This window comes from Oryx dammah, unplaced genomic scaffold (genome assembly GCF_014754425.2).
Source record: "Oryx dammah isolate SB20612 unplaced genomic scaffold, SCBI_Odam_1.1 HiC_scaffold_13, whole genome shotgun sequence".
Lineage (NCBI taxonomy): Eukaryota > Metazoa > Chordata > Mammalia > Artiodactyla > Bovidae > Oryx > Oryx dammah.
Window position 1 is genome coordinate 8,861,300 of NW_024070197.1, and position 14,798 is coordinate 8,876,097.

General features: G+C 57.9%; 2 protein-coding genes across 3 annotated transcripts; one reads left to right on the forward strand and one right to left on the reverse strand.

Annotated features, from left to right (window-relative positions):
• Nucleotides 1-2,782: 2,782 nt before the first annotated feature.
• Nucleotides 2,783-8,894, reverse strand: EMC10 (ER membrane protein complex subunit 10). Of its 2 annotated transcripts, none has more exons than XM_040252168.1 (7): nt 8,687-8,894; nt 7,660-7,732; nt 6,655-6,764; nt 5,737-5,841; nt 5,174-5,355; nt 4,925-5,018; nt 2,783-3,909 (listed from the first exon to the last, which is right to left on the reverse strand). In XM_040252168.1, exons 1-7 carry the CDS (start codon nt 8,798-8,800, stop codon nt 3,799-3,801), a joined length of 789 nt encoding a protein of 262 aa, XP_040108102.1. In that variant the 5' UTR covers nt 8,801-8,894; the 3' UTR covers nt 2,783-3,798. The 2 variants fall into 2 exon arrangements, with proteins under 2 accessions (XP_040108102.1, XP_040108103.1); XM_040252169.1 differs by lacking the exon at nt 2,783-3,909 and adding an exon at nt 4,103-4,206.
• A 52-nt stretch (nt 8,895-8,946) lies between these two features.
• On the forward strand, nt 8,947-14,762 carry FAM71E1 (family with sequence similarity 71 member E1). The gene is made up of 4 exons (XM_040252193.1): nt 8,947-9,197; nt 9,382-9,500; nt 9,856-9,986; nt 13,593-14,762. Exons 1-4 carry the CDS (start codon nt 9,128-9,130, stop codon nt 13,930-13,932), a joined length of 660 nt encoding a protein of 219 aa, XP_040108127.1. The 5' UTR covers nt 8,947-9,127; the 3' UTR covers nt 13,933-14,762.
• The last annotated feature ends 36 nt before the right edge of the window (nt 14,763-14,798 follow it).

Consider the following 14,798-nt stretch of genomic DNA (forward strand, 5'->3'; position numbering starts at 1 on the left):
TGCCAAACAGCTATCGTGTGTGTGCTCAGTCACGTCCAATTCTTTGCAACTCTATGGAGCCCGGCGGGCTCCTCTGTCCATGGGATTTCCCAGGCAAGAATACTGGAGTGGGTTGCCATTTCCTTCTCCAGGGGATCTTCCCGACCCAGGGATCAAACCCACGTCTCTCTCATCTCCTGCACTGGCAGGCAGGCTCTTTATGGCTGAGCCAGCTGTTCTCAATAACCCAGAAGACAGTATGAAGGCCTAGGTGGGGGGAGGGGTTTCCCCAGTGCCAGGGAACATGTGGCATTCTGTGGGGCAGGAAATTGGGGAGGGGCCTTCCCTCCACTGAGTATTTGCCTCATGGGTGCTCGTGCCTGTCTTACCAGATGTCAGGAGGCTGGGGTGAGGAAGCGGGAGGGAGAGAGGTAGGGCTGAGCTCGTTGGGGACAGAGAGGAAGGTGTGAGACAGGAGGAGGGGTGGGGGTGGGAGAGGAGGGAAGATGTCTGCAGTCTGGCCTGGGGACATCTAAGTGAATCAGGAACCAAGGCTGGGGTCGTGATTCACGAGGTGGAAGAGGAAGAGACCAGAGGGCCTCACAGGCCAGGCTGAGGGCTAGGACTCTGTCCTGAGGGTGCTGAGGAGCCGAGGAGCAGGGGCGGCTCTGGGTCGGACAGCCCTCCATGAGGGAGAGGGCCTGGACGGGGCACACTGGTCTGGCTGCAGAAGGGAGGAGGCAAGGAAGAACAATGGGCAGGCGGCCCAGCCCTCTGGTCTGAGGCTGGGGTGGGAGGCTGGCACCACTCACTGTGCATGTCCAACTCTGTGCGTGCATGCTAAGTCGCTTCAGTCGTGTCCAACTCTGTGTGACCCATGGACTGAAGCCCGCCAGGCTCCCCTGTCCATGGGATTCTCCAGGCAAGAAGACTGGAATGGGTTGCCGTGCCCTCCTCCAAGGGATCTTCTCAATCCAGGAATTGAACTCGTGTCTCTTATGTCTCCTGCATCTGCAGGTGGATTCTTTACTTCTAGCACCACCCAGATTCCTGGGTGACACAGACTCCCTCACAGGTCTCTGAGGCACAAGGGGAAGGAGCCTGGGGTCTGGAGAACCTGGAGGGGAGTTGGGGCTGGAGATGGGCTTGGGAGCCATCAGGAAGAGTTGCTCCCAACCTCCAATGTGAACGGGCAGCTGGTCTATGGAGGTGGGGGTGGGGGGTCCCATACAAACGAGTGGGGAATCAAGCGGGCACACGGGGACCCCAAAGGTCCATCGACAGACCAGCAGGATCCACTCAGAGCCAGGCACGAGGTGCAATGAGAACCACTAGGTATCAGACACGGAAACCTCCCTGACTTCTGTTGGGTGGTGGGGTGGGGGTGGGGAGCTGGGGTAACATATTTTTGCAAAAACTGTGTACACAGACTTGCTTATTTCTGGAAGGAGTTTCTACAGAGTCAGGCGCAGGGGACTGAAAGCTCGGCTGCCCCCAGTGCAGGGAAGAGGTGCCAGGCTGGGCTGAGCAGAAGGTTCAGGGCATTGGATGCTACAGAATCCTTTAGGTTTCATTTGATGTCCCCAGATACCCTGATCAATCCAAAGAAAACAGTGACTGTGCTCTCCAGGGACGGCCACGATTGAAAAGAGAGGTTTAACCAGGACAGATACCCAGGGAGCCGGCACCAGCTTGGATACTGACTAGAAAATGCCACAGAGTAACTCTGCCAGCTTGAGAGTGGTTGAAAAAGTCTAAGAAGAAAGTAATCAGATAAAGACCTCAGATCTCAAGTTACTAAAAAAAATAATAACAAAATGGTCCAGCAAATGACTGGCAGATCACAGCTGCGAATTAAAGGATCAAGAGCTCTTCATTTGTGAACACTGCCCATGAAAGCATCAGTGATAGAATTCACATGGAGCAGGAGGAGAGATAGCAGGGCAGTGTCTCCTACTGGTGGAGAAAGAAATGCCAGTTAGAGCAACTCGGGGACCCTTTCAGCTTAAAGCTACCCAAAAAATGGGTAAACCAATAACCCCCAATGCTGGCAGGCGTGCGACACAACAGTCCCAATTGAAAACACAGAGGCAGTGCTTTCCAGGTCTCTTGTCACTAGGCAGAGGGGTGGCTGGGCCCCCAGAGGGTTGGGCTCTGAGCTCCTGGAGCCAGGGGGAGCCGCAGCAGGATCAGAATCCAAGGGCATCAGAAGATAGAAGGCACACGGAGGTCTCAGCATCATCAGACAAGTCACAAGAGGAACTCAGAAACATAAACATCGCTGTGGAGCAAAGGACGAGAGCAGCTCTCAAAAACACCAACTGCGCCGCCACAGTCTGTAGTCGTGTATTTCGGTTAAGTGTGAATTTTGTGAAAAAAGTAGGTGGAGGGCGGCCTGAATGAGCTCGGTGTCCCTCTTCTGGTGGCACATGGAGCACAAGGCCACTCTGGACATGGCCGAGGACAAGACCCCACAAGACTCTGACCTGGAGCACAACGGCAAAGGCAGGTCAGTGTACAATGCCCAACTTACTACTCTGGTTACAGAGAGCGGCAAACAGCCTTCCCGCTGGCTGGTGCTGGCAGTCACTCCAGGAGGGGAAATTACCTGATCGAGTCATCAGGGAGACTCCACCAAGCACCTTCCTTGGCCGTTTGGTCTGCTTGTAAAAATGTCTCTAACCTGCCGTAGTAATTCTACTTTGAGTCACGTGTCTGCAGGAAGTCACACTCACACCAGGGACAGGCAGGTGACAGCCTTCGATGTCGAGCTATTTATAACCACATGAAGCAGGAGGCAAACTGAACGCTGAATATTTAGGGGACGCTTTAATAAACTGCTACACACACACCATGGAGCCTGATGGCGCTGCCATTACCACGACAACAGCAGCCCTATCACATTCCCAGCCACAGCCACTAGCGCCCGTACATCCTGACAGTCTTAGCCTAGTTAACAGCTGCATTTGGCTGTTAAGTTGCAAGCTGCAACTTTCCTAAACGTCTACCTATTTCATTTATGTTGTCGATGTTTTTAAACAGACAGGAGGAGGAAGGGAGATAAATGGCAAGGACCCAGCAAAGTCCCAGGGCAACCACCAGCCGGGAAAAGGATTCTATACATCAACTGGCCCCTGACTCCGCTGCTGGGTAGTTTGCTCTGTTTTGACTTCCAGCATCACTGCTTCAAGCCCCAGAGCCTCTGGAGGGCCTGGCTTCCTAACAGCAGGAATTCCCAACTTCCACTAGAGCCATGGCCAGATACAGGCCAGAGCAGGGGGAGCAGGGCTGTGCAGATGTGAAAAAGGGGCGCCCCAGGCCGGCCCACCCCTGCTCTGTGCCAGTTCTGGGCTTTGGGGAGCCCCAGGGTGCCCTCAAGACCACAGACAGGAGGCTGGTGTCCCAATCCAGTGTCAGACAAGTAAGGGGCCTCCCCTGGCCTGGCGGGGTGACTAGACCAGACAAAGGCACGGAGAGAAAGAGGCGTGTTCCCAAACCGCAGGGCTTGGGGGGCGGGGTGAGGGGACGGGGAGCGCAGGCTCTACCCTGTGGCAGAGGGATATGGCAGGGGCTGCAGCGGGGCCATGGGGGAAGGTGGGGTGCAGCAGGGCCCAGAACCCCGCCACCTCCACATCCATAGTAACTCCAAGCACAAGAGGGGAGGGACACCTGGGGAGGGGGTGCCCTCTGACCCCCATGGGACGCAGAGATGGCCGGTCCAGAGAGTCCCTCCTAAGATGATCAAGGGTGCGGGCACGCTGGGCAGAAAGGGCATGCTCCGGGCGAAAGAGGGCGGGCGGCACCCTGGCCCCGGGCCCCTCATCGGCCGCTGCCTCCGCCGCCCCCTCCGCCACCGCCCCCGCCCTGGCCCCCGGCGTCCGGTGCTCCCGACATCATGAGGAAGAGGACGACTGGAACGATGTACATCCACTGTGAGCCAGCGGCACGGGGCCGGATGGACAGATGGACAGAGAAACAGAGAAGAGGTGAGGTAAGCGGTGGCCCAGCCAGCGTGGGGGAGGTGGGCGCGGCGTGAGGGGAGGCGTGGGGGAGTGGGCCCGGGTCCGCTACTGCACTACGGGCGGGGGGGGGGGGGGGGGGCTGCGGGGAGCAGGGAGACGGGAGGGGGCAGGTCCTCACTCAGGCCTCGTGCGGCGGCGGTGCGGGCCCAGGGGCAGCAGGACGCAGGGCTGTGAGCAACACGGCCCCCCCCAGGATGAGATGCCACTGAGGGGGGTGGGGGCGCAGGTCAGGGCCAGCGGTGGCTGCGGCGTCCGGCGGCCGTCAGGGAGAGCGGGCCGGGCCAGGCATGCCCTCGGCCTCTCCGGGCCCCGTTTCCAGCGACCAGCACGCTAACCGAGGCCTCGCTGGCTTCCACGGCCCCCTGCCCGGGCCCGGGTGGGATGGCTTCCTCAAGCCCCAGCGTCACCAGCACCAAGGACCCTCGGCTCCCAGGCTCCTTCCCAGACCCCGCCACCCACCTCCCTGGCCTGGTGGGTGGACCCCCCCTAACTCCCTCCTTTCCAAACCTGTCCCCCTAGATCTCTGCCTTCCACCTCGCAACCCCCACCCCCAGCACAGCTCAGGCCCCCTCTCCTGTCCTCTGTCCACATGGACCCGGCCCCTCCCTGACCACGCCCCCCGCACTCCCTCCAAACTGGACAGACTGACACTGCCTGGCCCCAGCTCCCCTCACTGCCCAGCTCCAGGGCGGGCTGTTTTCTGAGACCAGATGCCCCGTGACCAGGAGCGGACACGGGCAGGGGAGGGCCAGGGCACGGGGCTCCAGCGCTCAGCCCAGGGGCCAGGGAGACGAGCACAGAAGCACAGAGACCGAGCCGGCCCTGCATACAGCAGGGGAGCCAAGTAGAACGGAGCGGGGCTCAGGATGGGAGGGAGAGGGCCAGTGGGGAAGGGCCCCAGGGGTGCGCAGAACCCCACTCACATATTTAGCAAAGAAGGACTTCTGCTCCTGGGGGTTCTTGGCCTTCTGGGCCTGCTCCATCTCCAGGCGCTCGATGAAAGCCGCTGTCTCAGGCCTGGGAAGGTAGGAGTAGAAGGAGAAGATGGGATGAGGTGCCCCTCCCTATCCAGAGCCCCAGGCAGCCCAGAAGGGTGGCAGGAGAGGCGGGGTGGGAGGCTGGCCCAGCCCCAAGGGGCCTGGCTCTGTCCCCTTCCTGCAGCCCCTGCTCACCCGGGCGCTGTGACCGGCGGCTGCAGCTGCACAGAGGTGTTGAACAGCTCCAGGTCCACGTCCTCCACCTCGTGGCCCCGGCAGCCCCCGGGGTATGTCACCACCGACACGCCCACCACGTTGCCGGCCACGTCCACGTGCAGGGTCAGCTGGTCCGAGAGGTGAGACTCTACCAGGGAGCACTGGGGGAGGAGAGGAGGCTGAGAGGAGGAGGGCCAGCAGGGGCTCCTGCCCAGGCTTCGCCCATACCAGCAACCCCCCGCAACCCACAGGGCCTCTGAAGCATCTTTCAAAGCTCGCCACAAGACGCCCCCTCTCACCCCACAACCTCAGGTGGAATCAGCAGCCTTTCCAGTGCCCACAAGGCCCTGAGCTGCCCCATCGGAGCCCCCACCAACCCGATTGTCCCTCTCCAGCCCAGGAGACCCTCGAAGGCAGGACCAGGTCCGAGCCTTCCCCATCCTTAAATGCTGGGCCACGGACAACGGAGGCTGAACAGAAGGACCTGGGCTGGAGCGGTTCGGCAAAGCAAGGATGGGGCCTGGTCCTCGTCGCTGACTCACCGCAGAGACAAAGGAGGAGACATAGCCACCGGCTTCTGGGCCATCAGGGGCCCCAGGCCGCCGCGGGACCCGGACACGGTACAGGCCGTTCAGCGCTGCCACGTCCTGCAAGGACAGAAAGGAGGGGGTGGCTGGTGAGCGAGGCAGCGCCCAGCCCCCATCAAGTCTGCACCCCCACGGGGCTCCCAGCCAGGAAAGCCCCTCCCCACTCCCTGGCCCAGCCAAGCCCAAGACTCTTCCCACTGGCCTGCCCCACTGGGCAAGGGGGGAGGGGGAGGGAAGACCACCAGGAGGAGAGCAGAGCCCAGCCCAGCAACGGAACAAGTCCTCGAGAACGCTGCCCCCAGATCTGGGTCCAGTCCCACACCCAGACTGTTATTCCTTTATTTTTTTCTTTCTTTGTTGAGGTTGTCCCAAGTGGCTTCTGGGATCTTAGTTCCTGACCGCAAATGGAACCTGGGCCCACTGCAGTGAAAGCGTGTAGTCTTAACCACCGAGCCACCAGGGAAGGCCCGGGACTCCCCAGTTCTATGAGCAGCAAATTCTCTCTGGGGGTGACAGGAATCATGTGGGCACCATGCTGGTCCAGGAAGACCTCACCCTGCTGTCTCCCACAGGGAGGACACCTAGGGGCCCGCAGCTGCCCAGGACAAAGTCTGTATCCCCAGCCTCCCCTACAGCTCCATCTGGCCAAAGGGACAGAGCAGCAATGGACTGTGGCAGCTTTTGTGAGCTGCCCCCAAAGTCAGCTAGCTGGTCCCTCTGCCTCTCCTTCCTCCCTTCCTCCATCCTGCTGTCCAGGGCCCCAACTGAGCCCAGCACCTCCCTGCACCCTCCCCAAGGAGGACCCGGAAGCACGCCCGCTGTGCTCCGAGGCACGTGCCTCCCACTCCAGCAAAGCCGGGGTCCCCTCCTTACCCGGAGCCGGCCCCGCTCCTCCTCGTTGAGCTGCCGCTGCGATAAAGACAAGGTGCCGTCTTGCTGGTTCCAGAGCAGCGAGCCCCGCTTCCGGAAGTGGGCACTGTCATCTGAGGGGGGAGGGGCACACCTGGACTCAGCAGGCCACCACACCTGTCAGCCCTCGCAGTGACCAGGCCGCCTCCCCACCTGAGCCCTCATTGTTCCACCTAAAAGCTGGGGACACCACCACCTTGTCTTGCCCAAGATAGGTGCCTGGACCCCAGAGCTCCTAAACCTGACCTCCAACTTGCCAGGTGACCCAGGGTCGCTCACATAACCTATCTGGCCCTCAGCTTCCCCAGCTACAGATCACGGTGTACAGAGCTTGGGCACTCCCAAGGCCGGGCTTTCTTGGGCAGATGGCAGGCTCTGACTGGAGAGGTCTGCAGAGGGTCCCAGCTTCAGTAGTTATCATGAATGCCTCCTGCCCCCGGAGTCTGGGCCTTCAGACGGCATTATGAACCCCTGGGCTGCACTGACATCTCTGGGAGTCTGGATGCCTGCATTAGTGCAGTTTAAGCTGGGCTTTAGAGCATGTACTGGCTCTGCTATTCACTTATAAAAGGACCTTGTCTGATGTCCCTCTGCACCTCGGTTTGCTCTTCTGGAAAATGGAGCTATCCCTAACACCTCCTACTTTGCATGACTATTCTGAAGATGTCTGAGTTAATACAGGAGGAGCATCTACCCACAAGGGCAGGGAACAGGACAACTGGTCAGGAACGGCTGCTCTGAGCTTATTACCACCACAGTGACCTTTCTGACGCTGGCATTTTTCTTACCAGTATAGGGGTATTCAAAGACAGAGCTTCTATTCTTCCCCCATCCAACTCCCCCGTGTTAATGCAAACACACTCTCAAGTGCAAAGCTGTGAGTGAATGGATGACGTGTCTCACATGGGGAGGCACCTGAATTCACAGGGCAGTGGATAAGTGTCCAGGTCAGGACGTTGTCGGACTCACCGATCTCAAATGAGTGCTCCAATAGCAGCCCCACGGTGCCGCAGCCCTCACCTTCTCGACCTTCCACCCCCACCTGCGAGTGATAAAAAGGGACCTACTTAAGGACCATCAGAGTCCTCAGTCCGGCAGGATCCAGGAACCCCAGGACAGACAGACCCGTAGGCTGCTTGCTGGAAGAGCCTTATTTTCATACCCATATCCAAACACTGATGCATGCTCACGATTCCACCGGAATCTGACCATTTCATGAAAATTCATGATCTGGACGGGCCCCAGAAAACCAGAGCCTGCAAACCAGTTGCCTCATTTTCAAGGCAACTACCTCCAGGTCACTTTCACGCCTAGCATCATAAATATTCATGAGTTAAAGGGTATCCTTCCCAAGCTAATATCCAAGTGACCTCGGTGTCACCTTAAGCCTCAACAGTCACGATGCCGCCATCAAGCAAATTCAAGATTTCAGGCCTTCCTTTTCTCCAACTCTCCAAATTTCTCCTACCTCTGCATACTCAACTCTCCACCCTCAAGCCTGCGCTACCTCGTTCCAGATTTTAATCCTTGAGCTCAACATTCCGCCCACCCCACGCGTATGCGGGAGACTGAACTCCTTCATTCTCTCGAGAGCCCCCTCGCCATTTTCATTTTAGCCGCCCCGACGTCTGATTTGCCAAGATTCCACCCGGGCTACACCTCCTCAAGCATATTCATAACTGTGGATCCCAAACGAAAAGTTCTTGCCGCGATCTCCTCTTCGGGTGCAGCCGAGTTTTCACTGCACCGAGAGCCCAGGTGCCAAAATCCCAACCGAGCCCCGCCCCCTTATGCATATTCACGACTAGAACCTTCCTAACCTCTCGCTTTCTCCCAGGCCTCATGCATGCGCAGGACTGCAGCTTCGCTTTGAACGGTTTTCATCTCGCCTTCCCTCCCGGCCCTGCACAGCCTCGTTCCCACCTTAACGGACCTGAAGACCCAAGACCACGATCTCCGGCGGCCCTGCCCTCTATGAAAGCGAATAAGTACTCACTCCCCGCACAGCGGCTCCGGACCGGCAGCCACTACCCCGCGCCCGGCTGGGGGCTGCTGCCGCCACCAGCAAGAGGAGGAGCAGTCGAGTCGCCCCAGCGCAGGGGACGGACATCTCGGCCCCTTCCCTCCAGCCCAGAGGCTGGAATCAGGCGGGCGCCGCGGAGCACGCCGGGAGAAACTGGCCGCATCCCGTCGCCCGTGCGCCTGCGCCAGTTCCTTGCGCCTGCGCACTAGCGCCCACCGGCTACGGGACCTGACGTCACTGGGCGACCGCTGCTCCCTCCGGGCGTCCGGGTACCGCCTCTCGGTGACGTCACAACCGCGGGCTTCGTCGTACCGACGCCGTCCGCCGCGCTATGACGTCACAGAGCCCGCGGCCCCGCCCCCGTTTTCTCCCTGGGCGCCGCCCTCCGCTCCTCCCAAGGGGCGGGGCGTTGCGATGAAACGGGGCCACGAGCCTAAGCCGGCCTTCGGTGGAGCAGGTGAGGCGGGACCAGGCGTGATGGCAGGTGAGAAGCGGAACCGGGCCTGGAGGGGTTGGATTAGGTGCGGGAACCAGGTGAGGGATGGGGCCTGCGATGCGGAGACCGGTAGCCGGGAACCCCCTACCCTCCGCGCGGGGCTGTCCGCCCTGGGTAGGGGACCCCTACCCAGCCTCTTGGAATAGATCTGCGAACTTCGCCGCTTCTGTAGAACGCCCCCTGGTTCCAGCCTGTCCCACGGGCCGGCCCGGACGGCTCCAGCGCCATCTCCTGAGCGGCGAATTCGACCAGCTGCGAGACTTCCCCATCTTTGAGAGCAACTTCGTGCAGGTGCGGAGCCCCAGGACCCTCTGAGCCCAAGCCTGGGCCCCGACCTCCTGACGTAGGGAACCTCTACTCACCTTACCGCCCATCTACTGACCTCCACACCCCACGCCCGCCAATACCTCCAAACCTTTAGTTTCTCTATGACTGCAAACCTTTGATTCCCTCACTGCATGTCCCTGACTTCATACCCAGCTGACTCGACCTTTGACCCCAAGATATCTGATCCTCTTCTTGATGGTTAATTTTCTTGGTTCATGCCCCTTAATCCTACCAAAATTCCTGACCTCTGATCCCTCCCCAACCCTGCTCTCCATTTATCCAGCTTCTAACCTCTGACGCCACCCCTCCCCCGGCCCAGGTGACCCGGTTGGGAGAAGTTGCCAACAAGGTCACCATGGGAGTGGCAGCCTCCAGTCCAGCCCTGGAACTCCCAGACCTGCTGCTTCTGGCGGGCCCTGCCAAGGAGAATGGACACCTGCAGCTCTTCGGGTGACTGCCCCCTCTCCCAGCCTACACTGCGGTCCTCCCCAGCTGTGGGCACCCTAGGTCCCCTGAAGCACCTCCTTTCACCCAGAAGACCTCCAGGGCCAGGAGCCATAGATGGCTGCCAGCCCTCTCTGGGCTACTGGTCCACCCAGGAGAACAAGCACAGGGCCATCCACAGGGATCAGCAGTCAGGGATAGATGGACATGAGGGAATGGCCATATCCTGGTAGGGGTCAGGAGAGCGACCATTTATGCAGCACCTACTGCCTGGGCTTCCCTGGTGGCTCAGACGGTCAAGTGTCTGCCTGCAATGCGGGAGACCCGGGTCCGATCCCTGGGTTGGGAAGATTCTCTGGAGGAGGAAATGGCAACCCACTCCAGTACTCTTGCCTGGGAAATCCCATGGATGGAGGAGCCTGGTAGGCTTCAGTCCATGGGGTTGCAGAGTCAGACACAACTGAGCGACTTCACTTTCACTGCATGGCAGTTGTCCCATGGACCATGCACATTGTCTCCTCTCCCCATACTCTCATATGCTGGGCCTCTTAACCCATCCTCAAGAAGAAAAACTGAGGCCCAGAGAAGCGAGCCACTTGGCCAGGGTCCTAGAGTGAGTCAGAGGTCGCCTGGATTGGAACCACCTGCTCCTCACGATTGGCCCCCTGGATTCTGGAGCTCTCAGGCCCCTCTCTCCACACTGCCCCTGCAGGTCTTTGTGTTTTGTTTTTTCATTGAAAAAGTAATGCAAATACACTCTAAGGTACCAAACACACACACACAAAATACACCCTTTTCCCATCCTAGGCTCCTGCCCCCACCTCCAGCTGCAAATACCAAAGCATTTCCATGAGTAGAGTATATTTACAGAAACATTCTGCCAGTGGCTTTTTTTTTTTTTTTTTGACTGCATGTGTGCTAAGTCATTTCAGTAATATCCGACTCTGCAACGCTGTGGACTGTAGCCCGCCAGGCTCCTCTCTCCGTGGGATTCTCCAGGCAAGAATACTGGAGTGGGTTGCGACGCCCTCCTCCAGGGGATCCTCCCAGCACCGGAATCAAACATGTGACTCTTAGGTCTCCTGTGTTGGCAAAGGGGTTCTTTTACCACCAGCGCCACCTGCATTTCATAGTTGATGAAAGAAAGGGGGAAGGGAGGGGAGGAAGGAAGGAAGAATGGAGTCACGTTGTCCCATACACACAAACACACACAGAGACGCACAATCCTTTGTTTCCAATTCTGAAATCCAAAGAGTTTTTTTTTTTGCAACTCATTCAGTGGTATAATCTGATTCTGACCCGAACGAACTTAAAGCTACTTACAGCCTTTATTTATCCACCCTGGATAAGTTGAAAACGTTTCACAAAGCAATATTCTGATGCCAGAACCCTGTACTGAGACATTCTCTACCACCTCCCTTTACTTTTCAATATTAATTGTATCCCACCACTTGAGTCAGAACTTGCAGCTGGAAGAATATCAGGGATGGTGCTGAGAAGGGGTCTTTGATCTCCTTGTAATTTCCTTCAGCACTCTCCCTTTTCCCACCATAAAACATACCACAGAAGTAAAGTCATTGAGCCTGCTCTGCCAACTCAGTCTCCAGACTCACCCCCCAGCCCATCACTTCTAACCAGCTCCCAGCCCTGGGCGATTCTGTGCCGGGATGGACAGGTCCTCTTTTGGACACACCATTCAACAAACTCCACCCTCTTGGACACCAAGCTTGCATCCGCCTGTTGCTGTGATTACCTAATAGGGAATGTCCTTGAATGAATGGCTGCCTTCTGACAGCTTGGTTTCGTATCCTGGCTTCATCTCTTCTCTGCCTTTGGCCAAGTTTCCTACCCGTCCGGGTCTCAGTTGGAGAACCCACTTTCCAGGGCTGTCAGGGGATAAACTGAGTAAATGTTTGTGAAACACTTGGAGCAGCACCTGGTACAGAGTATGAGCTGTGAAAATGTCAGCTGTTTTTCTTCCATTTGGGGAACGTAATGACAGATCGAGGCGCCTACCGAGGGACACTGATGTGTCCTGGGCCTGGGGGTGACCACCAGTGCAGCAGGCAGGGCACATCCACACACAGCCTGGAGGGTATAAAGTCGGTTTCTGGAGATACCTTGCTGGGCCTGAGGGGGCTGGTGTGTAGCTACCCAGTGTTGCTTAGAACCTTGGTACGACTTGGGTTCAAATTCCTGCTGTGTGATCTCTGCCAAATTACCCATCCTGTCTAGATTGTTTCCTCTGCTGCCTTTTTTGGGCCTTGAGTTAGGCTGGGGGCCTGAGTGATTCATGTATTTGAATACTCAGTGAGCATTCACTGAGCACGGACGGTGGGTCAGCTCCGGATACTAAGGAAACAGCAGTGAAAAAAATTGCACCAAACCCTCTGCCCTCAAGCTCACCTTCCACTAGGAAGGCAGACAGAATAGATGTCAGTTTGTTCAATGGCTGAGGTCTGTGGAGACAGATCAGAAGGGGGTGAGGGGTGGGCACAGGGAGGTCAGTGAGAGCAGATGTGGTTGTAAAGAAGCAGGAGGTTGTAAACAGATCTTCTCTCTGAGAAGGTGCCTCTTGAGAAAAACATGAGATGAAGGGGCTGAGCCATGGGGATGGTTGGAGGAGGAAGATTTTGGGCAGAGGAAACAGCCTGTGCAAAAGTCCTGGGATAGGACCAAGCCTGGCAGGTTTATGGAACAGTAAGACCAGTATGGCTGGAGACAATAAACCAGGAGAAAGGGCGGGAGGGGAGGACAGAAAAGGCACAAAGTGGCGCAGATCCTGCAGAGGCTAGCGGTCAAGACAGAACTCTGTTTCCTCTGAGCCCTGGGAGCGATTTGAGCTAACTCTCCTGTTGATTTGGCTCCGAGGTAAAGAATCCACCTGTAATGCAGGAGACACGGAAAACACGGGTTCAATCCCTGGGTCGGGAAGATCCCCTGGAGGAGGAAATGGCAATCCATTCCAGTGTTCTTGCCTGGACAACCCCATGGACTGAGGAGCCTGGCGGGCTACAGTCCATGGGTCCCGAAGAGTCGCACAGGACTGAGCGCAGGCACCCATTTCACCCGGGTGCTGATTGGCGCCCTCTGGCGGCAGTGTGGGAACAGACTGGGGTGAAAGCGGGAAATTGTGGAGAGACTTAGAAATGGTTGGATTTTGAGTATTAATATTAGTACATTTTAACGGTGGAGCCATCAGGACTTGGTAAGATCGGTTAAGGATGTCAAAAAGACGGATCAGGAGCGACTCGCACAATTTCTGGCTAATCAAGTGGGAGGATATAGCGACGAAGACTAAGAGGAGCAGGTCTGGGGTTGGGCTTAGGTCAGGAATTGGGCTGTTGGATGTTACATGTGTCTGATGTCGATCCAACATCCAAATGTTAATTTCAAGCAAGCAGCTATCTATTCGAGTCTCGCGTTCAGGAGGGGGAGGACCAGCGGGAGACAAAGATGGGCTCCGAGTCTGGACGAAAGTTTGGGATAGATAAATGCAAGAGGCAGAGAAAGTGACAAAGGACTCCTTCCGGGGGCGGAGAGGGCGCTGGGGTAGGCGCTGCTGGCGCCTGGGAGGGTCAGATGCTGAGGCCACCCCTTCCGCCCACCCAGGCTGTTCCCCTTGCAGTTCGTCCAGCTCTTCGTCCACGACGAAAGCCGCTGGCAGCTCAAGGTCAAGTTCCGCACCGGCCGTGCCTTCTACCTGCAGCTGCGGGCCCCGCCCGAGAGCCGCGACCGCGAGTTCGGCCAGTGGGTGCGGCTGCTCTACCGCCTGCGCTTCCACTCGGCCCAGGGAGCCGTGCCTTTCACACAGGACTACTCGGCGCTGGAGGACGACGAGGACGAGGACCAAGACGAGGACGGCGATCTGCCCGCGGGAGAGGCGAGGACGGGGAGGGGTATGGGCGGGGCTGGGGGCGGGGCTCCTGGGTCGGAGGGAGGACGGAGTTGAGGGGCTGGATCCCTCATCTGAGGGTGGAGGTAACCCGGAGCCCAGACTCCAGAGTCCTGAAAGGGTGTGCTGTCTCTGCTCAGAGTTCAGGAGGCTCTCAAAGCAGAGCAAGGTCCGCAGGACCTTGATGCGCAAACAGAGGTGGCGATGGTTTCCTAATGGGGCATCGCCTACCCAGCCTCCCTCCCCTTGACCTAGCATGCTGGGATCTGGAGAGGGAATGCCTAGGCCTTGAAGAGTCGGCCAGGCCAGTTCCCCGGAAGGCCTGGGGAGGGGAAAGCCACCAGTCTTCGAAGGTGGGGACACTGGAACTTAAGGGGCCTCTTCCTTGAGAAACCCCCTGCTCCCCACGCCTTGCCAGGAAGTACAAAGCGCCCACTCACCCACCCCCAAACAGCAGATACATCCACAAAGCGTCTGAGACCAACTCTCTCTTGTACCCAGCTTCAAGCCATGGAAGCCAGACTTGACCCACAGATGTCTGAACTCTGGGGACTCTGACTCCTCCAACATTCTTTGAGGTCACCAAAAGACCAGAGATCAAAGTGTTCCCTACCTTGGGGCCGGACAGATGAATTAATATTAAAGTTACTAAAGATCGGCCACTTAAGAACTAAGAAAACCGGGTCACGAGCACTTTCCCATCGTCACCAATTCAACGTGGCGGAAGCAGCTCTTTCAATAATGGCTGCCTCAGTGTGGTCTTGGGTTCATGGTGTCTGGCTCCTTGGGCCCCGCACCCACCATTCCAGCATGTCTACTCCGTAAGGGTAGCCCCCCCAAGTCAGTCCTTGTGTTCCTCTTTGACCTACTATGGCTGCCACTGTAGCCAGCCCACCTCCTCCCTGCTCACAGTGGCTCCTCCC

Excerpts from the sequence above, each read along its gene's own strand:
- EMC10 (XM_040252168.1), bottom strand. The coding sequence starts at position 8,800 with ATGTCCGTCCCCTGCGCTGGGGCGACTCGACTGCTCCTCCTCTTGCTG. Across the intron at positions 7,733-8,686 it reads CCGGAGCCGCTGTGCGGGGA|GTGGGGGTGGAAGGTCGAGA; the intron begins GTGAGTACTTAT and ends TATCACTCGCAG. Across the intron at positions 3,910-4,924 it reads AGTCCTTCTTTGCTAAATAT|TGGATGTACATCGTTCCAGT; the intron begins GTGAGTGGGGTT and ends GCTGGCTCACAG.
- FAM71E1 (XM_040252193.1), top strand. The coding sequence starts at position 9,128 with ATGAAACGGGGCCACGAGCCTAAGCCGGCCTTCGGTGGAGCAGGTGAG. Across the intron at positions 9,198-9,381 it reads GGGACCAGGCGTGATGGCAG|AACGCCCCCTGGTTCCAGCC; the intron begins GTGAGAAGCGGA and ends CCGCTTCTGTAG. Across the intron at positions 9,501-9,855 it reads TTGAGAGCAACTTCGTGCAG|GTGACCCGGTTGGGAGAAGT; the intron begins GTGCGGAGCCCC and ends CCCCCGGCCCAG.